The sequence below is a fragment of the Cydia strobilella genome, chromosome 7 (assembly GCF_947568885.1).
Source record: "Cydia strobilella chromosome 7, ilCydStro3.1, whole genome shotgun sequence".
Lineage (NCBI taxonomy): Eukaryota > Metazoa > Arthropoda > Insecta > Lepidoptera > Tortricidae > Cydia > Cydia strobilella.
In genome coordinates this window covers 4,101,432-4,126,341 of record NC_086047.1, presented here as the reverse complement: position 1 = coordinate 4,126,341, position 24,910 = coordinate 4,101,432, and the positions used below count along the sequence as shown (strand labels likewise).

The following is a 24,910-nucleotide window of genomic DNA, read 5'->3' as shown; positions in this document are numbered from 1 at the left end:
AACTAAAAACTCGTTTGTCGATAGCTGAGCTGCCCGCCGTCGGCCTATTTCAGACACTATTTATTTAGGCCTTTAGACAAAACAGCTAGATGGGCCATTTTATTTTAAGTTGTACACTAAACTTTTTTCAATTTGGGAATTTTTATATAATTTTTTTACTTAGAATCACGACCTCTTTCAATCCTAATAGGCGAAAAGTGTTTCCAAAATTTCCAAGCATTTTTTGTTCCGTCCATTCCGTTACCGTACAACGTCTATGAAAAAAGGTAACGGGATGGAAATAAAGAACTTGGCACTTTTTTTTCTCATATTCGGATTGAAAGAACTCGTAATTCTGCGTAGAAACAAATAAAACTATCCAAATACACATCCATCTATAAACTGAAATAGATGTCATATATTAAAGAAAAAGTGACGAAGCCCTCCAGTGGTGAAGGCCGGATTCGAACCGGCGTCTTTAGCAATCCGGGCTATATATAATCCTTGAACCCCTAGGCCACCCCGCCACGGCGGAACCCATCACAATTTCTCGACTATTATATGCCATCTTACTAAGACTAGGCGTCTTTGACCGCCTCTAAGGTGCAGCAGTACGCGCTTGCACCTCCTTTACGAATTTCTTACGGAATTACGATATAGCAAGAGACACTGGTGCTGCCATATATATATATATATATATAGTAGTGTGACTACGTAAAAAACACAAATCAAAATATTTAATAAAATAATTTGACTTGTTCACTAAGTTTTGTACTCATCCATCTATTAAAAAAATATGACATCTATAGAACTTTACTCGAGTGTGGAAATATTCATCAAATTCTGATGTTTGTTGGTGATGGACGTTTAATAATCGTGCATCAAAGAGCTTTACCAGTATCGAGTTTACGTTTGAACCTGTCGATTTCAAATATGACTGTGTATCTAAAGAAAATTACGCCGTTGCCATAGAGCAACCCACGTATAGCCCGAGGCTTACAATGGAAATAAATCCTCGTCCGCTCTACAAACACAACGATATTCATTTTGAAAGGAAAGAGTGGTAATATTTTTACTTTAGCGAAACAATATGCGCCTTTATCATATCTCGCAAACTTCGTAATAAAGACACAGAGGACACAAACGAATACACTTTTGCAACGCGTTTTTACAAATCAGATTTGGTCTCGTGGGCACCAACCTGTGTCAGCAAGTCGAAGTACTCACATAAATCCCACTATGCCCCCACCAGGGAATAAGTGTGGAGTAATTGCGAGCACACGAGCTTGCTCGGCGTCGCGAACATTAACTATTAAATTCGTTGCATATTAAACTACTGCCTCACGGCGGCGTATTACAGATCTACTCGTACCTGAACGTTTTGTTCTTGTTTTCCCGGCTCCGGCTAAATTTCGTCAAGTATAAGCGGACCCTGGCGCTAGGCCAGGAAAACGCTAGGTCGAAGAAGAATAAGGGCCAGTTGCTTCAACCACAGTTAACAGACCGATCAACGTCAGGCAGCGGATAATTATGAAACTTCTCATACAATATAATTTTGCGAATGCTTTAACGGTGGCTAAGTGGCGGCGTTTTCAACGCTTGCAACTTTTGGCTTGTAGGAATCGCAAAATTGCTGCAAAGTTAATTCGAATTAATATATACCCAGGGCAGATACGTAACATTTTCGATTGGATTCTTTAACTTCAGAATGTTATATTTTGTAATTAATTAGTAATGGCTATTTAAGATCTGAAGTAGCGTAATTAAATAGTTATACGACCAAAATAAACTACGCTCGGAAGAAAATCTAATTGGTCGCTCGGTAAAAAAAAATCACCACACCTACGCGAGGAAAATACTTACTGTAAAATATCCAACAAAATCAAAGAAAATCAAATCGAAATGAACGTAATTAAATATTTATCATTCAAATTAATCATTTAAAGGTCAATTCTACCAGCCAACACAAGGAAAGAACTCTAAATTGGCATTCGATTACTTTGGCACACATGTGGATAAAACGCAACTTTCTCATTAGTTTTTGAACAATCAAGAGAGCTTTTACCAGCCTGTGTGGTTAAAATACAATTGTGGCATTGTGGCATTACTTGTAGTACTAAGCGAGTGAAGTTTATCGAAAACCGCTGGACAAAAAAAAAGGTATGATGGAATATATTCGGCGAAAACTCACAGAAGCCCCTACATTGAATAGTTTTTACCGATGAAATATAGAGGCTGATCCAAAAATACGTTAAAAAAAAGTTGTTGGGAATAATTTTCTTAATTTTTTACAAAATGTCATTAAAATTAAAACTACAATCAGTTAACTGGAACAAAACCAATTATCTTTCAAAGTTTTCTCCTCTTGCTGCTGACACGCATACGCAAAACTTTGTTAATATTATCAACAATACATAATTATATGCACTTAAAAATACCGGCCAAGTGCGAGTCGGAATCGCGCACGAAGGGTTTCGTACCATAACGCAAAAAAGGCAAAAAAATACACGTTTGTTGTATGGGAGCCCACTTAAATATTTATTTTATTCTGTTTTTAGTATTTGCTGTTATAGCGGCAACAGAAATATATCATCTGTGAAAATTTCAACTGTATAGCTATCAGCTGACAGGTGGACAGACAGATAGACAGACAGCGGAGTCTTAGTAATAGGATCCCGTTTTTACCCTAATAATATCTAAACGTATTTTTAGGTACTGTAGGTAAGGTAAACTTTTTATGCATCAGAAATGCATCAAAAATTTTACTTGTTTATACGTTCCTTGTCCTGCCTTTCTTTAGGATTACTTTACAATATCGACTCATGTCAGTATCGACCGGTCCTTGAGTAAATCTCAGTCAAAAGTTCTTCGGCGAGTCTGAATTACCCCGCTTGGCTAAAATGCCCTCTTTGTTTTAGACTGCCAACAGGCAGAGGGCCGTGGAGTGTTCGAAACCCCACTTGACACGCTTCATTTTTACCTTTCTCTCAAATTGGAACAGGGGTCGCTGTTCACGTGTATTACTTTTTTGTGAGTTAATAAGATTTTCACATTGTTTTGTTAATGACGGTAAGGTTGCAAATAATTGACCCCGTTTGTGTAATTAAAGTTTTTTTTTTTTTCAAAACACAAATGTAGGTACAGCCTGTATGAAATGGACACTCGTTCCAAACTTAGGAACTAAATAAGTATGAGTAATCTCAGTGTTTTATTCTTTACGGTATCCTATCTTTTGGGTGTCTAATAACACTAAGCAAAGTTAAATTAATGTTAGTAAATGTTGACCACTATCTGCTAGTAATATTACCTAAATAGCAAGGCAATACTAAGCTTGGCACAAAATCATGCTCTAGTTTTTTTTTATTGCACCAAAACGCTTGAACGCGTAACGTTCTGTCATTTGATCGGTGAGTAGAACATTTTTCCCAAGAGCGCCATCTACGGATTAACTTGCATTTCATATCTAAAATCGAGAGTTTCTCCAGAATTGAATAACGTGAATGTATTTTAACTCCGTGAAACGAGGATATGCAGTTTCGCTCGCACAAACCTCTGGAGTCTTGTCTAATTCGCCTCAAAGTTCGTCCTAAATACAAATGTTAGTGCATACAGCTAAGCACTACTCTTTTCCCATCGGGCGCGGCTCGGCGCCGTGGCAATGCACTTTCGCTGACCCCATGCCTCCTCCCACGAATCCCTCTCGTTTACTCCCTAGGCTTTCTTCGTCCTGTGTCTCGCTCCCACTAGCCTGCGCCTGCGATTCCCGGGTACTGGGGTAATAACATTCTACGACGCGGTACGCCGCTAGAGTGGAACGAGTTCTGTCCATGACTTCGGCAATTATTTGTAGAAGACAATGGTCGAGCTCATGTTTTATATCATGGAGTTGGAATTTATTCTTTAAAAGATTTTTTTACAATTTAATTTAAAAAAATACTCGAGCTCAATGTTTGTACATGTACATGTTTGCTAACCCTACTATATTAATAATTGAAGGCTCATAATTAATCATATTATGCTACAAATTATTGACAAGCACGACAATACAGGTACCACGAGTACCTAAAAATCAGATAGGAACAATTCTAACAAAGTTTCTACATTCGTATCTTAGAAGTACGAGTATATACGATTTACTACATACAAGATGATAAAAGCCGGGCCATGAAACGATTACCTATAGACACAACACAAAACATTTGTTTCGATGCGTACCTGTTTTCACACTAATATACTTTATAGTCAAATTACAATACGTTTAATCACATAAACCGCTAAACTCGTAATAACTAATTCATTTTCGCTTTGCCTTAGTCTTGTAATGTTACGCTACAATCGCGATTCCGAACTAAGTTATCGTTAATTTACAAATGCACTCACGCCAAAGAGCAACTAGAATGAGCACGATGAATGTTTGGTTTGCAATATAGACCAGCATTCGCGTGGTTACTCGGAGAAAGCGCAGTGCCGCAGTTTGTGCTGTATAAAACAATACGTTATAATAATACGAGTATGTAGTAAAATACATTCTAGGAACTGTAGACGATTGGCATCCGTGTTTTACAAGTTTTGATCTCATTTTCTTCTATTTAAACGGTAAATGTTTAGAATCATCTCCCTGGAGTTATAAGATCTAATTGCTTACATCAAAATAGCAATAAGAAAAAGAATGTATTGTTAGATATGGGTTTTGGGACTTTAATTGCGAGACTATTACTGAACAACGAATATAAAAAGATCACGAGAACAGCGTTTGATATCGTGTCAAAAATAATCACTAAGCTTTTCAATAAAAAAATGTATGTACCTTTTCGAGCTGAATCGCACTACCATTAAGTTGGGTCGGATTATGCAATGGTAAGCTAGGTTCATCTGTATAGTTTGAAAGCGAGATGTCAAGTATTCAATCGGACGTCAACCGTATTCAGACTTTATCCATGACAATTTTAGGATGACATTCGTTAGCATCGCTCCCAGAGACTCGGGGCTCGGAGCATATTGCTGTGGGTAGCAAACAAAACGTTCAAAGTTGACGATCTTGCTGTTGTATTTTGCAACATAAGTGTAAGTATTTGGGTGCACATTCGACTGCGTCAATGACGCGTGTAAAGGAAGCAGAGTTCGGTTACATTCCATCTTACAATGAGTAATTTAAAAATTCAAAAACTCGTCGAGGCCGCGTGCGCGAGGTGAGACGATCTTAGGAGCACCACTCGGCATTCTCGGCGATTGAGACTGTTACTGCCTGCAATACAAGTCCTTTTACCGTGTTCCGTTTGAACGCCTAAATAAAATCGAAGCATTTCAACTTTAAAGCACCAGTCTCCTCCTAATGTTTTCAAATTGCGGTACGCTTTCACTGGTCACCCAAATTTCTAGTTGGTCAAATAAGACTACAAGATTTATAACCTATGATATATATACTGTTATGTTGTATACTGTTGACCCCTACCTAATCTAGTGTATTTCAAAATTGAATCCGTGTTCAAACTAATATATTTTTCGTAATGTTTGCCTAGTTTGGACCGTCTGAAGAAAAAACGCAGATCAAGAAACTCGAGTCACGTTGCAAACCTTACATTAGTTATTCCAGAAAGGATTGTGGAATCTAATATCAATTAGGAACAAATGGGAATGTGGGCAGTTTCTTCAGGCACGCCGCGTGCGCCAGCTAATTGGTAAACATGGCGGAGAACAAATGCGAGCGATTGCTCGCTACCAGCTCACAACTATTTTTAAATGAAATTCTTTCGACTCATATTTCCAAGTGTACTTCCATAGTATTCGCAGTCAAAGGTGCATCAGGTTTTGGAATTCGGTATTTGATTGCGATTCAATTATTCAGCCGTTATTCGTTGCGTTGGTTAATGGGATATGGGTTCAGTGGATCTAATAAAAGTTAATTGAACTAGCGTTTATTTAAATTTATTCTCTAAGCGAATAAGGCGTGGAAAAAAGTTGATATATTTTACAATTTGAACAACCAAGAGCAGCGTCTATGTTAGGTAATGGTAAAATGTAGCTGTATGTGTGTGTACTGTTGTGACGTAAATAAATGTGTTGACTTTCTTTCAAGTAACTTTACTTAACCCTACAATTTTGACTGTATTGTGCGACTATGTTTTTAATAAATTACGCCTTATTGGGTCTAAGAGGTTGTTTGATTATAATATAAACATAATATAATACCGAACACATGAGATTAAAAAATACGTCAACATTAATCATTATAAATTTTTAAATTGCGTGTACTTGAATCCCTACTTACCGACCAAACGAATAAACATACGTGATTTTCAAATTGCCTTATCAACAACCAAAGAAATTTAGACCAAATCGCATCAATCATAAAGTTTAAAATAATTCAACAGTTTCCATTTAATTACTGTTTAGGTAAGTAGCAACGTGAAAATGGGCCTTATGAGAACGTTACAAGTTTTCATTTGGCGAGAAGTCAGGGGTCAGTTCGGTGGGGTCATTGGATTTAGAGCTTTGACTTGTGAGGGATAGAGCTGGAAGTCGGTTGATCGGTTTGAGAGTTCAGCTAGTACGTTAGGGTAAAAACTGGGTTGTAATTAGTCTGAGCTGTGAACAGATGCGAGTCAAGTGGACGGCGGCGGCGGCGGCGCGGCGATGGATTTGGAGTATGGCCTGGCAGCGTATTCCCATTGCGCGTACCTATGTACTAATACATGTATAGTGTAACGTGACCTCTAAAACTGGAACTATACGCATGTAATTGAAGAGGGCACGTATACTGGTTTACCGAGCTTTGAACCAGGGATGTTGCGAATATTCGCATCTGCATCCGCAACCGCGGAACTTCCGCATTATTTTCAACATCCGCATCCGCATAAAATCGATGCGGAGCTTAATGCGGATGCGGATGTGGAACAGGTAGGTACAGGAACGCCTTAGCGGCGGCGTAAGTACTAGGTAATTTCGTCATTAGCCAATAGGAATCTCGTTTCGTTTTTGTGATTCGTCGATCGAGCACTTTAGCCTATGACGGACAGCGACAAGAAGTGAATAATTTGTTTTATTTGGACTTTAGTATACTAATGCGATTGTGGGGCACCTATATTCTTGTTCAAATACTAAAAGTTTCGTTTTTTTTTTAAATAAAAATTACTAGTGTAATATTTGACGTTTTTTATGTGCCTAATCTCGACATCCGCATCCGCATCCGCGGATGTGAGCCTTTAAAAATCCGCATCCGCATCCGCGTCCGCGGATGTCAAAAAATCGGCATCCGCAACATCCCTGCTTTGAACCCGCCACCTTCAGCCATCCATAGCTACTCAAGCGTCGGCAAGCATCGCCTTTAAGCGAGGTTTAGACTATTGCTAGTCTAAAATAAAAGTCTTACTAGCAAGAACTTGCATGCAATTTTCATTATATTGCGTTATCTCATCAACCTTTTGAATGCAGTTTACCGTAGTAGTCGGCAATGTAACGTAAATTGAATGCAAGTTCTTGCTAGTCTAGGTCTCGCTTTAGGAAAACCAAAGTTACATTCAAATATATAATTTGATATTTATGTGACTTTACACTCACTGCATCTCGATATACAGGATACATTGGAAAGTAATATCCACTTTAATACGTTCACGGGCACAGCGCTATTCGCGAAACTGCGTGATGCGGAACAGGTAAATCCCATACAAGATGTTTTCCCGTCTATGGACGGACTGCCACATCACATTCTCTAATATAAAATTTGTACCACATATTGACAGCTCAGTTTGTATACATCTTCATATACATGAAGAGGTTCGTGAATTGATACGCAACGATCTCACTAGAACGGAGGAAATTTTATATTATTTTTGTTGAATACTCTTTCTTGACATACGATCTTAATAATTAGTGAAAAAAAAACGATTATAATGCCTAAAATACGCTCAATCAAATCTAAAAATGATGCCTGATTCTACGTCAGTATTTGTTTCCAACTAAGTTACGACAGTTAAGTTAAGGGTTAAGAAATACGGCGCTTAAACTACAGAGAAGTTTTCGGATATAAACGGATAAATTGTGCACTTACATTTTACTTACATTTTACGATTTTACTTTAACCGGAAGCACTTTTCGAGATCTCTCGGTGTGTATATTTATGTTTACATGCACAAAATAAATACATTTTCGTGGAAAATATTATTTCATATATTTTTTAGCTATCAGAACTTAATATTTGCAAAGCGGAAAAATCGGTAAAATCTTTATGAATGCATGTGCATGTATTTACGTTAAATAAATAAAATGCTTTTTGGGAACGTTTTATATACGAAGCAAATAAATGCAGAGCGACCGCAAACATTCAGACTATACTATATTATGATGATAGTTACGAAATTACTGAACTCATTTATAAATCTGTTACTAAATAAAATTAATTCTAAATCTTGCGGATACTTTACAAAAAGATTATGTCGATCAGTACAAAAAGGCACGTAAGGGCGTTTAGAGTTTAAATTTTCATTAAGAAGCTCCAATATGCAATTTGCTTACTTGCCCTAAAGTCGCTTTTTATGCGGAACAACTCAAATATGGATAAATAAAGATAAAACTGTGTGTACTTACCGTTTCGGACGCAACGTAGCGCCCGTTGCTGCACTCAAGTAGTGAAGATTCACTCACCTGAAACGAAAAAAAAAACTAATTACTTGCCTGCCAGTGATTCCAATAGCTTTCACGTTCGTATTATTTAGTCTGTAGCTATAATGCAATAAAGTGTAGGGGGAATCTAAAGGTAATTTCATCTAGTGGAATGGAATGAACCTTCCCTACTTTAAGATTGATTACCTGCTGTTGGTGTATCCTCAAGGGGATCAGATGTACAGATGTAAATAAAACAGTGCATGCTTTGCATAGCGTCTTATTGTTGGAGATGACGAACAATAAAGTAGGATCAATATTTAACCCTTTGAGGGGCTGATACTAACTTTACATAATAATTTTAGATCAAAATACAGAATGGACCAAAACTACGTTATCAGAGATTTTTATTGAAGATAAAGGAGAATAAGACAATACGCATGGTTTTAGTGAAATTTTGTAGTTTTAATTTTGAATGACATCTTATTTTATAGTTTCCGAGTAAAGTAGCTGACATACTGACAGAAGGATTCTGTTGTTGCAATTTCGATTACGAAACCCTAAAAAGTATGTTACTTCAATAAAGGTACCCATTATTAAAACATTCATTTCACTCAAATAAATACAAGTTACTATAGTTCATCCGTTGTATGCGGTAATATTAGTCAAAAATCAATTCTCTCAGAGCATTAACCAGAATCAAAGCATTTAATCACACTAGTTTCCCAAGGGTAGACGAGTCGATACCTATTTGCATGACTAACCACCCCTTAAACCCGGGACAGAGTATACCCTGGTCAACAATAGGAACGTTTAGCAATTCACTCTCATAATGAAGTTAAACGGAGATTGTGGCCGGTTGCCCCCACCCCTATGAATCGTGAGGCGAAACGTCGAGCTTTTAGTGCACATTGGCCCATCGGCGGACTTAATTGGCACGGTTTCAAACATTGGCATTGACGACGCTTTGGTCACATATGATTTCGTGTTTCGTTGAGGTTTTAGATACTTTACGGTTACAAAACAGGTACAATTCTATGGAAAATAGATTACTTTTACGAGGCTTACAAAGGCGAAAATTTGCTTTAGCTAGTTTTAAGTAAAAAATCCAAATTGAACAACACAATTCGCCAAACAATCACAAGATAAAATTATATTAGTGAACGACTTACAAACGGAATGCGCATAATATGTGTATTCATGTTTACAACAATCTACCAACAGAAATTAGGAATCTTGAAGGCAAAGAATTCAATGGTACCCTTAGAATTTGGCTCCAAGATCATTGTCGATGTTACAATGTCGACGCAGCTTTTAGACTACAAAAGATAAATTAGAATCATAGTCCGTGTACCTCAATATGAATCTTGCAAACATCACTTTATAAATCTTAAGAATCTTGACTATGCCTGTACATTCTTACTGTTCTAGCAAAACACTTGAATACTTTTGAAAATAGGGACGAAAACGAGATTCGACTGTTTTCTAGATTCTAGAATCTAGAAGGAAAGACTTAAGTAGCAAGATAGTACCTAGGCTGAATATTGTTAAGCACGCTGCATGCTACCAGTCGATCCACCTTTTTAATAAGCTGCCAATTGATTTTGGACAGATACTCAACAGCAGTATTTTTAAAGGTTGACTCAAAAGTTTTCTTTTAAAAAAGGCATATTATTCTGTAACCGAATTCGTAGCAGATGGTAACAGTTAATTAAATATATTTATTATTAGGAATGATTGACATTTAATTAATTGAATCGTATTGTTTTTATTTTTCATTCATATGTACTGCCTGTTAGTTTAATTTTTTTATTTTATTGCATGTTATTTTCAATTTTGTTAATATTTATTATTCAAACACAATGTATATTCCCAACTAACATTAGGTGCTAAATATAAGGGTTAAAAGAGATCTACATAAGCGTTTTTTTCTATTGACGTTCTAAAAATAGGATGCTGTCTTGAGATAGCGGATCAATTACAACAACAACAATAATTATTATCCTAATTTTAAGACCTGTAACTAACTCCTTTTCTGCAAATAAATGAATCTAAATCTAACTAGTGGTCGTGAATCACTTATTCAATTATTTAATTATTTATTTTTTAATTATAAGTGAGGGCATTTGTATTGAACTAATATGGATTTTATGGCTGGTCACCTACTTAATTACATAAAAGTGGCCACAGTACTGAAAATAATGTAAAGGCATGTTCCGTCACAAAAGGTAAAATAATATGTAACTTACACAAAATTTAAGTTAAACTTTAAAAATTCCCAAATCATTAAAAAAACAATGGCGAAAAACGTAGTTAATACAAGCGTAACAAATATTTACACCTGGTATATGACACGGCGCCACTTGTCGCCAGTTACGCGCGCCGCCGAGCGCGAGCTCGCCGGGTTCAAGTCACAGAATTGGCATTGACACTCTTACGGGTCTATTATGACGTAACGTAATCGGAAGATTCGGGGTTTTGAGACAGTTGGGATGTTAAAAAGTTGGAGTGAATTTGTGATTTCGTATTGTCTTTCATTAAGATACAGGCAGTTAAACTCAAAGGTATTCTTAACAACTCGTAGGTGCTGGAGCGCATTGTGAAAGCAGTTTTAGAGTGCCTGTCAAAACTACACCGAGTAAGGAGCTGTATGTGTCGCGCCTGCATTACACCGCCACGGCTGCTGAAGTAGTGGAGTATTTACTATCGGGGACATTGCCGGAGAACCAGTTCAGAAAAAAAATACCTCAATCTTTACGAGCGAGCTAAACTCCGCCTCCCATAGAGATAACCAATTACGATGCATTTAGGATTCTTTATCTTAATATTAAAAGGGTAAAAGCAGGTAATGAGACAAACAATAGGTAGTAAGGACAGTTTATTAGTTGTTGTTTAGGCTAAGCTTCGCCTCCCCATAAAGATAACTAATATAACTTATATTTTTTGTAAATGTAAAATGTGACCTGTAATATTTGCTTTTACCAATAGTTCTGTATTTTGTAATGAGGATGCATTTTGGATTCCTTATCTTAGTTTGCAAACAGTCACAAAGACAATGGACGGCAATAAACTTTACCTGCGCTAACCTTTTTTTATCACCTACATTTTTGAGTGCCATGCTATCACTTTGGTCATCACTTTTATGCTATCGCCTGACCGCCTGCAAGACGTTTAAACGATTTTTGCCCTTAGGGTGGTTCACCGCCAATGTCCCGAATGGACACCAGAAGACCGGCTACACGCTGAGGGTGTTCCAGCTTCGATCGCGCCACTGCGTGTGTGCGACGTGCACTTAATTTTTTTTGTGGTGCACGTGCTGCGACCGCTGCAGGGGACCATCGAGTGCGCCGACTTCAGGCCTAAGGGTGTCGTATTTCGGAAGTTCCGGGGCAAACTGCCGAACCCGACACAAGACTATATGAAAATTACACTATATGACAGTAGTGTGATTTGAACACTATTACATTGAAATTAAGTTCAAAATTATCATGACAAATCCTACTGAAGCTCCCTAGTTGGACAAGGCCGTCGCATCGCGCCGCGCCGCTTCGCGTTCGCGCGTTGTTCGCCTACGTAAGACGCAGCCTAAGTACGCTAGAACTACTTAGTACCAGATACAAATCTATTATGCTGAACATAATAGTCAATTATGAAGGGACGTTATAGGCTTTGTGCATTAGATTAATAGATTAGTTAAATTTACGCGTTAAACAACATATGTAATGTATCTATGTTTCTAATGTAGTGAAGAGCAAATACACCCATCTTCACTGCTTCTGAACGTATATTGTTTTACTAGTAGTAAACAACATACTCTACATACTCTTTACTGGAATGATGTGCTAAGTAAGTACACTGGCGGATGCCACTCAAGTAAGTCTATGAAACAGTCAGAATTTTCTCCAAGTTGTGCATTACATATACCCTTGAGGATGTTCCGAACTTATGCACAAGACACGTGGCTTACTTTGATAGGCATCTTTAGTTTTGCAGCTTTAGTTTGTTTTACACTTATGTAGTAAGTAATTAAATTCAAAATTTGACTTTTTCTTCAATTTATGATGACTGTATCCTCTTGTCGGTGGAGTATTTTCTATTTCTCCCACTCGTATGCCATATCCTTGACCTCTTGATACGACACGACACCAGTTTTTTCTTTTATTTGGTTTACGTAGCCACGTCTTGGTCTGCCCCTTGGCCATACAAGTTGACTATAAAAGCTTACATTTTTAAATGGTATACAATTTAATTTTGAAATCAAAAACATCACAAGTTTAATAAGTCTAATAAAAGTTAACGAGATTGTTCTGAATTATTTACAAGTACAACCCCCAAGCAGTATTGTGATCAAAGGAGGGAGATTGGTGATATCGTCTTCCCTCGACATGCCGAAATTCTTTTCCTATCCCGAATTTCTACTTTGAACGTAAAAGAAATGTTGACTAAGAAAACTAATTTGTAGTTAATAGATTGTTTACTTTCCTCTGATGTTTGTGCAATTCAATTGACCCTCTAAAAGTCTTTGTTGTAGAACTAGTTGGAGAAAAGTATGCGTTTGTAAAACTAAACCGATTTCATTTAATTTTGGCGCGGTGTATTGATACCTAATATAGCGCCCGTTTTAACCATTGTGATAAATGTACCATTTTCCTATAGAAAAGAAAAACATGAAATCTTCAGTAATTTAGTCGATACCTACACTAAGAAAATATCATTGGAGTGGTGCCGTAGAAGCAAAATATCAGAAAACAGTATGTGCTAAACATGTACACCCGTGCAAAGAATGCATGGCCAATTTATAAATGAATTACTTTCATAATGTGTCCATGCAATTATACAGTTCGCTGTACATGGCTAATTTTAAAACTATGGTTTACATAAAGTAAAATATAATAAATAAGTAACTAGCGACCCGCCCCGGCTTCGCACGGGTGCAATGCTAATGTATTATACATATAAACCTTCCTCTTGAATCACTCTATCTATTAAAAAACACAGCATTAAAATCCGTTGCGTAGTTTTAAAGATCTAAGCATACATAGGTACAGACTTCCATCCAGACAGCAGGAAGCGACTTTGTTTTATACTATGTAGTGATAAGTATACATTAGATACATAAACCTATCAGAAATGGTCACATGAGTACAAAAGCTTTAAAACCACTAACACAATATAATAGAACAGATACCCGTGATTATTACGAGCAGTACACCATTAGACATATTGTATGCCTAACAGGGGCATAACTCCGTCGGGTGCCTGTTTTACCTCAAGTTTGCGAAGTTTTGACAACGTATCTTCCCCGATATTGTTTTAAGTTTATTGTTTAGAACATTGCATAACGCAAGTTTACTAATGAACCAAACAAGGGCCTTTATGGAATTTTAATAATATTTTCGTATGTATACCATTCTAATTATGTTTGTTTATGTATCTGTGCATTTATTGTAAACTATGTGAGGTGTGGAATAAAGAGTATTGTAATGTATTCTATGGATTCTATGGATGGTAATTCTGGTAGGTACAATTAACTAACTTAACTTTTATATAGGTAATAATAATAATAATGTAGTAGTTGGTAGTTACTCGTATAGCTCTTAACGATGTTCCTCGCTAAAGAAGTCTAAGATAAATCCAACCAAATTTGAAAAAATTGCGTTAATGTTATTTTATACAGGATTGCAATAAGAAAATTAAACTAAAAATGTGATGTGTTATCCATCAACGTATTAACAAAGATAGATATAACTCCGTAATAGATGGATACAGTCTAAGGAAAAAACGTGCCTCGAAAATCAAGAAAATTTGATTCTCGTTCAGAGGGCGCTACTAGCTTTGGCCTACTGTCGTATAGATGGCGTTGACGGTTTCGTTTGTTATTTAACAATTTTAACGTATATCAGTGAAAGAACATGGGTCAAAATCAAAAAAATAATTAATGCAAATAAAAAAAATCATTTATCCATATTTAAATACATTTCATCGTATTTTTATAAATATTTATTTTTAGTTTTAAAGTGTGTCGACAGATGGCAGTGAATTTACTGGGGTTACAAAATTTACTATGACAGTACCGCTCTAGTATAAGTTACTTTATGGTATTAAGTACCTAATGCTATAGAAACCCGTCAGATTAAAATTCAAGCATTATACATTAACAACGCGCTAGTCTATTGTGATTGTTAAAAACACAGCGGCTATTCACAGCCGCAAGGAAATGAATCTGAAAATAGCTTGCAAGTAATGAACATAAATTATACAGTGCACAGTTCGAAGTAAAGCCCACACGTGCTCGATATCTGGCCGTGTGTTCAAATTGGTTGCGTGAGCGCAGGCGAGTTGTCAACAAAACCTGTGTGAAATTACCTCAAGTTCAGTATGACCTTAGTGTAGGTAACTTGACGTAATCTAGGGAAAAGGATCCAATCCACTAAAATTTCTTAATAGAAGTTGAACTTCCTGTCAAAAAAATAGTCGTTTATTTAAATAACAAATTTTAGAGGATGTATTATTTCCTCTAAATTACGTCCAATAGGCTACATGACATTTTTTTATGAATGATATCAATCGATCGGGTTTCTTTTTAGGATCAAATGTCTATATGGAACCCATAAAGCAATACAAAAGTCAGAAATGATAGCCAAAGTCCGACAGTCGCACTTCACTCGCGAAACGCTCCTAACAAAACAATTATTTTAAAAATGAAATATTTTTCTCTATGGAAATGTAAACAGTAAATGTATGACTTTAGTTTAAAACATAAGAAGTGTTCGATACCGCAATATAATTTAATATAGAACTTACGAGAACTTCTGTATGTAAAATCATAGAAAGGGGGCACTATTTAGCGTTCCGTACCAAAAGGGTAAAAACGGGACCCTATTACTAAGACTTCACTGTCCGTCTGTCCGTCTGTCTGTCTGTCACCAGGCTGTATCTCATGAACCGTGATAGCTAGACAGTTGAAATTTTCACAGATGATGTATTTCTGTTGCCGCTATAACAACAAATACTAAAAAGTACGGAACCCTCGGTGCGCGAGACCGACTCGCACTTGGCCGGTTTTGAATTTTGTACTGATAACGTGTACATATTTAAATTTTAGGCTCGCAATATTTTGACCCGTGAAAACTGTTGATCGATTGATTTTTGTGTCTTAAAATAACAAATAATATTTTGTAGACTATTTTCCCTTGATTTTTTTTCTTATTCATACTCATTTGCCTGTAACCATAAACGTAATGTCACGTTCGAAACATCAGGCTAAATAATAAAATTAAATGCACATGATTAACTCCCGTTTCAGTTTTATGAGTGAAATAAGTATTACCTAGTAGTAAATCAACATAATATTATGTTGTCTTCCTGCATTCCATTTTACCACGGGGAAAAAACACTTTTATTAAGATTAAAGCGAGTGCTAAAAAGTCCTCACACCGCTCCTATTACACGTATTTAAGTTTGGCGAGCAGTTATCTCGATTCGGGGCACGTCGAATGTTTATTAACATATCGACCATAAAACCAGGCGGATTTTTCCGCCTTCCGGTGCAGACGGCTTTCACCGTTTTTGCACTGCCCTTGCCCCTTTTTGTCTATTTTTAGCATCGGTGCTGTAACCATGGTATTATGTAACGTGTTTTATTAAGTCTACTAAGTATTTTTTATGCAACAAACATAAAATATTCGAATTAAGTTCCACCTAAAATAGTAAAACATCAATTAAGGTATGTACACGTCCGATTGCTGACCACTGTCCCAGTACATGTCGTCTTTAGACTTAAAAAAAAAAAAAAAAAAAAATCTTTATTGCCACACCTTAGGAAAAAATCTACAATTTATGAAAGGATAGCTTAAAAATACAATATAAACTAAACTTAAACTTAAATATCAACTTACGTATTTGTTAATTAGTTGAGATGACAACCCAGTGTCATCTATTGGGCATTATTAGCGTGTCGAGCACTAGGACGTTTACCTTACCTTTTACCTTTATTATAATTTTAGGTAGGCTACGCGCAATAACATTTTCTTATATAGTTTTATTAACATAGTATTGTCTCAGTTTATATTACAAAAAAAATGCAGCTGTATCAAAACAACAAAACACCTTTCATTCTTCCCGAATTCTTTGAATTGCAAATAGCACCGTTTTAAAATATTCAAGTTTCTTTCATTTTACCAAGCCACCTGTATTTGGGTGTGCTTATTTTTCATTTGGCCACCACGTTCTATAGTATTGGCATACGGAGTGGACAGTGGAAATAAAAATACCGTCGCAAAAGAGAAACTACTGCAAATATGGGAATAAAAACCAAAGGAAATGAATAAAAATGTATCGACGGATCGATAGAAATGAATAACGCTCCATTGCGATTCAAATGTTTGTACCCGCCATCATGTTTGCTTAGAATACGAAGGAATGAGACGAGAAACGAAGCCCGCCTGATGCCAACCGAACTAGTAAACAAGAAAAGAGAAAAATATATGCGAAGCTAAACGGATAAACGTCACAGAAATCACGTTTATTTCCTTAGTAATCCTCTGTTAATTTTATTGTATTAGGCTTCGTAATAAAGATTGACGTTTGAAGACCTTTCTCATTATATTCTATATTTTAGCATTAAAAAAGGGTAAACAATCTTGACGTATCTTTTTATTGAAAACACTTGAAAAATAAATAAGTATTTGCTAAGTAACAATTACATATATACTTAGCAAAGATTTATATTTACATTCTTTTGGTTTCATAAGTAATAGTTACTATTTTTTAAGCGGTTTTCAATAAAAAGACATGTCAAGATAGTTTACCATTTTTCTAATGCTAAAAAAACGAGGTACCCATACTCAAGTCCGATCTTGCAAATCTTAAAAAGACACCTTTACAAGTTCCGAGTAGGCACGCCTCGCCATTAAGTTTTTTTCGGACTTGACTAAAGCCCTATGCCAGGTGAGGCGTTCGACCGATGTGTACAATTGTACATGGCGGCATGATAGCCTGTGGAAAATCCAGAGGAAATCTCCGCGACCACGCTAAGTTTACGTAGCGTCGGGAAAATCTACGGGATCCATCAGATCTTTGGTAGCTATTTTTAAGTATTTGGGTATTAGATAATGGTTGTTCCCATCCCTTCTATTATCTTTATGCATAGTCACGTGTCCTGCCCTTTTAAATCGTTTGACAGCTAATGGTATTTACGCCTTAGTTCATTATTTGACTTTTTTGCAGCAAAAATACAAAACGACCTATTTCAAAATCGAGTCAGGGCCAGTGAATCAAAACGTATTCGTGCTTTCAAACGATATCATTGCGCGGATTATGCTGTCAGTTGTGATTAATGTAGACTTATGACACGATTCTGAATCGACGAAAAAACTGCGTATCACCCACGGAAAGCGGCCAGAGCGAATTGATGGCGGGTAATTAAATAATCTGGCATTCCAGTAATAGAATGAATAGAATAATTGTCGTCAAACTGAACCTAATAGCCCAAACAGAGTCGCTGGTATAATTTTATTACGTTTTTAATTGGTAAACACATCGATGTCGAACGAGATTAAGGGTTACCATTTTAGGGCTCACATCAGGCCTTCTTCTAATCTGTCTTCTTATGTCTGGCAAGTTACCCTGTGCTTAGCTGATTTGGTAGCCTCAGGAAAGAAGCCTAAACCGAGTGTACTTGTCAATTAGGCGGTTTTATTTAGAATTTCAGTGCCATTAGGCTAGGGGTTTATTTGATAACCATTAGTGAGGGATACCGGCCACGGCATCAAATTTGATAAATGACTGGAAGTCTTTCATTAACATTCGCAATCCAGGGTGAATGCGTACCTAATTCAAAGCATTCAAAGCTTTTTTCGCTCGGTGTTCGCGCACTTTTTGAAATGGGAAGGTTTATTTCAATACAAAATGACGTATTGAATTGAAACTACATGAGTCATTTCTACGTATTACACGAGATACATTTTAGTGGAACGCGTACGAGCCCAATTCCAAAGAAAAACTGCAAATCGATGTACCTACAGTATAACCATTTGGCATACACGCATACTAGAGGTCAAAACAAATTTTTTGACCCGCAGTTCTTAAAAAAAATCCCTTGCGTGTGCCAAATGGCTAAATTATACATTGATTTGCGGTTTTTTTTGCGTACACCTTCCACTATTTGAAATGTTTACAGATACATATTAAATCACATTTAGAAACGGGTCTATCGCGAATTTATTTTGTTACCTTTATTTACCGACGTTTCGACACAGGTTTCACTGGTCGTGGTCGCGGCTAACACCCCACGACCAGTGAAACCTGTGTCGAAACGTCGGTAAATAAAGGTAACAAAATAAATTCGCGATAGACCCGTTTCTAAATGTGATTTAATATGTGTTCAAACCGCGAAAGTTTTAAATGTTATGTTTACAGATAAATAAAATGTCATCACTGCCTGGTGCTATGGGTATATTTTGCGTTTCAGATGCTGAAATTCTCTGATTCCCCTGTCCTCTTTTTTTTTTTTTTTTTTTTATTCATGTATTTATTTAGGGACTTTTAATCTTAAGATTACGCCAGTCCCATCGTACCTTAATCTAAATTACACTCATCTACGGCCTGTAGTAGTATACTGACTAATATAATTATACACAAATAAATATATCTCCTTTGCCTCTTCTGAGATTGGTGCCGCCAAGATGCTTTGAAAAGCGCCTACATCTAACCTATTAATATTTAGTGACTTCATCAACAATTGTCTTTTACCTTCGTTCCGTACACATTCCACCAGTATATGTTGAACATCCTCTACAATATTGCAAGCTTCGCAGTTCGGGGATGGCTCTTTTTTCATCATAAAAGCGAACTTCTTTAGAGGAATGTGTCCTGAACGAAGTCTTAACCCTATTTTAATTAATTTCCTACTTAACCTAGCACTCATAAACCAAGGAATATGAGGAGGTTCACATTGCATAGTCCTGTACCATATACCTTTTTCTTTGCAACGCTCATCAAAGTGTTCTTTCCATATCCCACGTACTTTCATATACCCTGTACTCTTATAGTTACACACTACCTCCTTGATTTTTTTAGCGTTGCATCTTTGACGTTGTTTTTTTATCAAAATGTTGCAGAATATTCATAAAAAACCTGCAAGGCCAAGGAAATAAAACAATTCAATAGCCACCCTCAGTGGCTCTTAAGCCTGAGTACTAAATATTCCCCGATTTTAAACCGCATTGAGTTAATAATTTTAATTATTCGTAATCCGATATCAAGAACAAGGATACAATCAAAGTCGGGGGCGTAGCACTAAATCAAAACAAACTTCAAACTGGATCCCTTTTACCAACTTTCTAAATAACGGCGAACAATCTTTTTCATTAAAAATCTCCATGAGCCCGATTATTAGGGAAGTAAAACGCCTCCGGTGGGGCGGAGTTTGCGAATACCCGCTTTCGCTAAGATTTTCGCGGGGTCAAACTTGGGAATGTTAACAGATAATTACCAGCAAGTTTTAGCTAGCACGAGACATTTAACAGATGCTTTATTCGGGAGCGTGCGGTCGTGGGCGCACAGTGAATTCTAATGAGCTACGCGTCGTGCAAAAATGAGCTTTAGTGCTAAGGAAAAACGCGTTTCCCCGAAGCGTCCGTTAACACATTAGGACTGCTATCAGAGGTTTATTGGATTAGTGGCAACAATGCCTCCAGATGACCGGGTTCATTTTTTTCATTCATCCAATTATGTAAAACCCGGAAGGGTTTTGCTTATTTATGGGAATCAGGTAATTTTTTATGCAATATTTAATAAGTTTAAGACAATGAATATTTATAAACAAGAAGCAGTCTGAATAATTAAAGCATGATAAAATATTTCAGAGTATTAGGTATTTCAATTTGAAAGAAACGAATAAATCAATCCAACATTTTAAAATGAATTTTATGCTCATCAACCTCTTTATAGAACTGACAAAATTATTCATACCTATAACAGCCTTAAATCATTCGAATGGGATATTAGAGCGTTCACGCAGACACTTATATTTTGAGATTCCGTTTTCAACTGTTTCTTCTCCAGACTTTCAGGAATATAAATCAGTTTTTGGTTAATCAGAACACTTCTTCTTAAGCCAAATATCAATTAGACTAGCAATTAATTAGCAATGTCAGTGTTCGAAGTTAGAAGTTGAACTCATCTCTGTCCATCGCAGGATTCACAGGGAATGTGCCAGCAATCTACATGAGTTGTTAGCTGTTTCCTTCCTATACGGACCAATTAATTTAATACGAAGCCGGAACGAGAAGCATCTCAAATGGGCCCCATCAATCCTATAACTAGCTCTACTTAGCCGAACTTTCGGCAGAATATCAATTAGCTGAATTATTGCTTGCAAAATTCAAGTTTAGTTTCATTATTTTATTGGTTTGAGTAATAGTCGTGAAACTGATAGTAAATTGGTAAAGTTTAGTATTTATTGTACTCGAAATAATTGCTTAATTCAAATAATTAAACATAAATAGGTATTAAATAAATTTTGCGAATGCAAAATTGAAAGGATTTTAGAAACTTTTCGTTGTGTACAATCACCTCGAGTATACCAAATGACCTAACTTTTAATTTAGTTTCCAGCATACAGAGCGGCCGGTTATAGATTTGTCCTTTTATTTACGAGTAAAACTAACTGATTCTTATATAATATCGCACTTCTGAAGCAATACTTCACATAATTATTTATTTGGCTTATTGTTGGATTAGGAACTAGTCCCAAAACTCTGCTAATTTCTACTAGAAAATCACCTCGCAACTTCTTTGCAATCGCATGAGATAAACGGTAGACGTACAGCAATCTTGCGTATTAAATAACTATTATATTTGCGAACGAACAAAACCTATACAATGTCGTGGTCCACTGACCATCTTGGCATGCGAGGCGTACAAGTAACGTGTTGCATAATGCATTTAATGACGTGACCTGCACTTCCGGCTTCCGGTGAATTAATCAGCTTTTACGACATTATCGTCATTCAAGAACGACCTTTAAGTTATAACTTGTTATATAAGTCATATAGTAAAGTGTATATTTTTGATACCTGGGGCATCGGCATTTGCGGCTGAGGCCATACAAATATTAGGAACCGTAAACCACCCAACTAATAGTCCCATTTTTTTTTTTTTTTATGATGAATAGGCAGGCGTTTGACCACGATCCCACCTGATGGTAAGTGATGATGTGGTCTACGGTGGAGCACGCTTACCTATGATACCTATTAACTCTTGCCTTGAAGAGCTCCAAATTGTACTCATGCGGAAACACAGACTCGGGCAGGGCGTTCCACTCCTTACCAACTATGGTGCAAAACTAACTCGAATATCTTCGTTTAGCTATAACTATTATAAGAATGACGCAGTTCTAAGGCAAATTTTTTCATCAATGGAAGAAAAACCGACCAAGTGCGAGTCGGACTCGCGCACCAAGGGTTCCGTACCATTACGCAAAAATACGACAAAAGACGGCGTTTGTTGTATGGGAGCCCCACTTAAATATTTATTCTATTCTGTTTTTAGTATTTTTTGTTACAGCGGCAACAGAAATACATCATCTGTGAAAATTTCAACTGTCTAGCTATCACGGTTCATGAGATACAGCCTAGTGACAGACGGACAGACAGATAGACAGACGTACGGACAGCGGAGTCTTAGTAATAGGGTCCTCTTTTTACCCTTTGGGTACGGAACCCTAAAAACTCAGACAAAACTGAAAAAGACATTGGACATTGTTATTGATATTTAATTACGCAGTGAACATTGGACCATAGTTGGGTGGTATTTAAATTCTTAAGACAAATTTTTATGCTAATAATGGATATAACGTATCATTCCTAACGTATGCACATGTACAATCTCGAACTGTCTGGTATAATAATATGGTAGGTTTCCTAATCTAACTACGTTACTCATACGATTACACGCTGGTTTGAGCATGTGCAGAGATGCTCAATTATTATGACGATTTGGACCTGATTTCACTAAAGTGGACTAAGGACTTGGAACTAACAATGGAAGGCAGTTTGAAATTGTGAGAACATTCTCACAATTTCAACTTAACAACACAACACAACAACAACATTATGTCTACAACATAATGTAAATGTGTCATAACACCTATAACTGATAAGTATTCTATTAGTTTGTAGTTTGTTACTGTTCCTAGTTAAGTAAAAATAAAATAAATATTTTAAACCCGCGTTATACATAACCTCTAAAATGATTAATCTAAAGCAACATACAGCATTAAGAAAATGTACTTTCAATATTAGTCACGATCAAAATAAATAGTAAATATCTGATCAAAATACTTTAAATTGACTGCACATACTGTCGTAGTGCTCGCAAGGCGACGCAAAATGAAACATCCGAGCCGTTTTTAAGCAAAAATCTTACACCGGTGCGACGTCGTATACACTTAAGGTTACTCAACTTCAGGACGGAAAGTTCATATGAAGAATAATCTCATAAAGCCATAGCGAAGCGCAATGCAATAAATGAGTTGCAGCATTCAGCAGTGGAAAATCTCAAAAATGTGTCTGAGTATAGCGGCCTCGCAGTGTTAAAGCCCGACTGGTATGTTTCACTCGCCGATAGCTATCGCACTAAATCACGAGGCCAGAGTACGTTTATTTTTGAAAGTTAGTTTTTAAACAGAATATGGATTTGTGCGCTAGTAACCACCTTTGAATGCTTGCAGGTGAGTTTCAGGTGTATTTTTAAATCAAGGACGGTACTAGTTGTGTAATATCAGGAGTTGACGATACGTGATTTTTCCGAATTGTATTTCTAGGCATTTATGTATATTTAGAATTACTATTCTAGCCAAGTATGAGATGGCGACACCTACCTACTACGTTATCACGTTTCGATAAGGTTAAATAAGACCTTGATTTTGCATAAAGTGAGGAATATAAGATAGATACAGAGAAGTGTAACTAAGTATAAACTACATAGTCGTATAAAGGGCTATTGCTATAGTAATGGCCAGTATTTTTAAACCGGAGGCCTTTATTCTCGCACGAGATCACTCTAGAATGCAATTTACAATAAATTATGTAGATATTAATAAGTTGAAAGGTTAAGGGTTGGAATAATGGTCGGGCCATTTATCGTTCGATAAATTGCGAGTGGAGACATTCTGCATCCAGATTACGTGCTGCAATATCCGGAATAACCCGACGAAGCCTGCGACATGGTCGCGGAATCGATCCGCCGACTGGTCGCCTAATCGATCGTCGGACTGGTCGCGTAATCAGTCGGACGACTGTCGCGCGATCCCGAAGTAAATTAGTGCGTGAAAAACTTTCAGACACATTTCGTGAGGTGAATTTTCAACCAAGTTACGGCGATGAGGTAATTTCGCCAATTTGCGAACCTAATGCGGCTGAATTAGGGATTTCAAAGATAAACATTGAATAATCCTTTAGGGAAAGGGATTTCCTTTGCTTTGGCAAACATCGTACGTCATGAGTTCCGATTTTGTGGTACTTAAGTGTTGTTTTGCTTGGTTATTTTTATGATTGATGTTACGTAGCGATTACCTACCGCAATACGAAAATACGTTAGGTATAATCGGCTCCTTTACTGAATTTGCTATGGTCCATATTTTAATGACTTGTAAACTCGACGCTTAGTTAAATTAGCCAGAAAAAAATTATAAACTTGTCAACTAAAGTGGATCTTATATTCCAAAAGCAATTTAGTTTGTTTTTAAAATACGTTGTTGCTTTCTGAATGGAAATGTCCAAACACAAGTTGAGTAGAATTGCCAACACAAGAGCGTAAAGTGATAGCAATATTTTCTTACATTGAAATACACAGTCAATGAAAAACTGTCAAAGTGAAATGTTGCCAAGAGAAGTCCCCGCCAGGCAAGAGCCACTATTGTTTCTAGAGGAAATATTTGCCGAACCGAGACGTCTCCGCTGCAAGTGCAAACAGAACGGCAACACAATTAATGTACTTATCCATTTAAATAAACGTTGAAATCTTTGATACCCTCTTTGACAAGCTTCCTCGACTTAAGAGAAATACTAAGTTTAAGTTATAAACTGAAATAAATGTCATATACTAAGAAAAAATGACCGAGGCCTCCAGTGCCACAGGCTGGAATCGAACCAGCGTCCTCTGCTATCGCGGCAGGTGCCTGTGCCATTCGGCCACTGGGCCACAGCGGCATGGGCCGAAATTTTCCAAGTATATGCACTTGTTACTGAAGGCTAAGGCGCCCCCTGGCCATCTCTAAGGTGAACAGTATGGTTCGACCTTTTAACTAAATCATCCATGTGATTTCGAG

The 24,910-nt window shown here is 36.8% G+C and overlaps 1 protein-coding gene across 8 annotated transcripts in view; it reads right to left on the bottom strand.

Moving 5' to 3' along the window:
- Positions 1-24,910, bottom strand: part of LOC134742952 (polypyrimidine tract-binding protein 2) — a 610,485-nt gene that overhangs the window by 187,697 nt on the left and 397,878 nt on the right. For 4 of the 8 annotated variants that reach the window (XM_063676173.1, XM_063676178.1, XM_063676179.1 and 1 more), the window contains one exon: positions 8,563-8,619. The exons of the other annotated variants lie outside the window; for them this stretch is intronic. In XM_063676173.1, the coding sequence (XP_063532243.1) occupies positions 8,563-8,619 (57 nt within the window). Of the gene's footprint in view, positions 1-8,562; positions 8,620-24,910 lie in introns of those variants that run through there. 8 annotated transcript variants of the gene reach the window in all.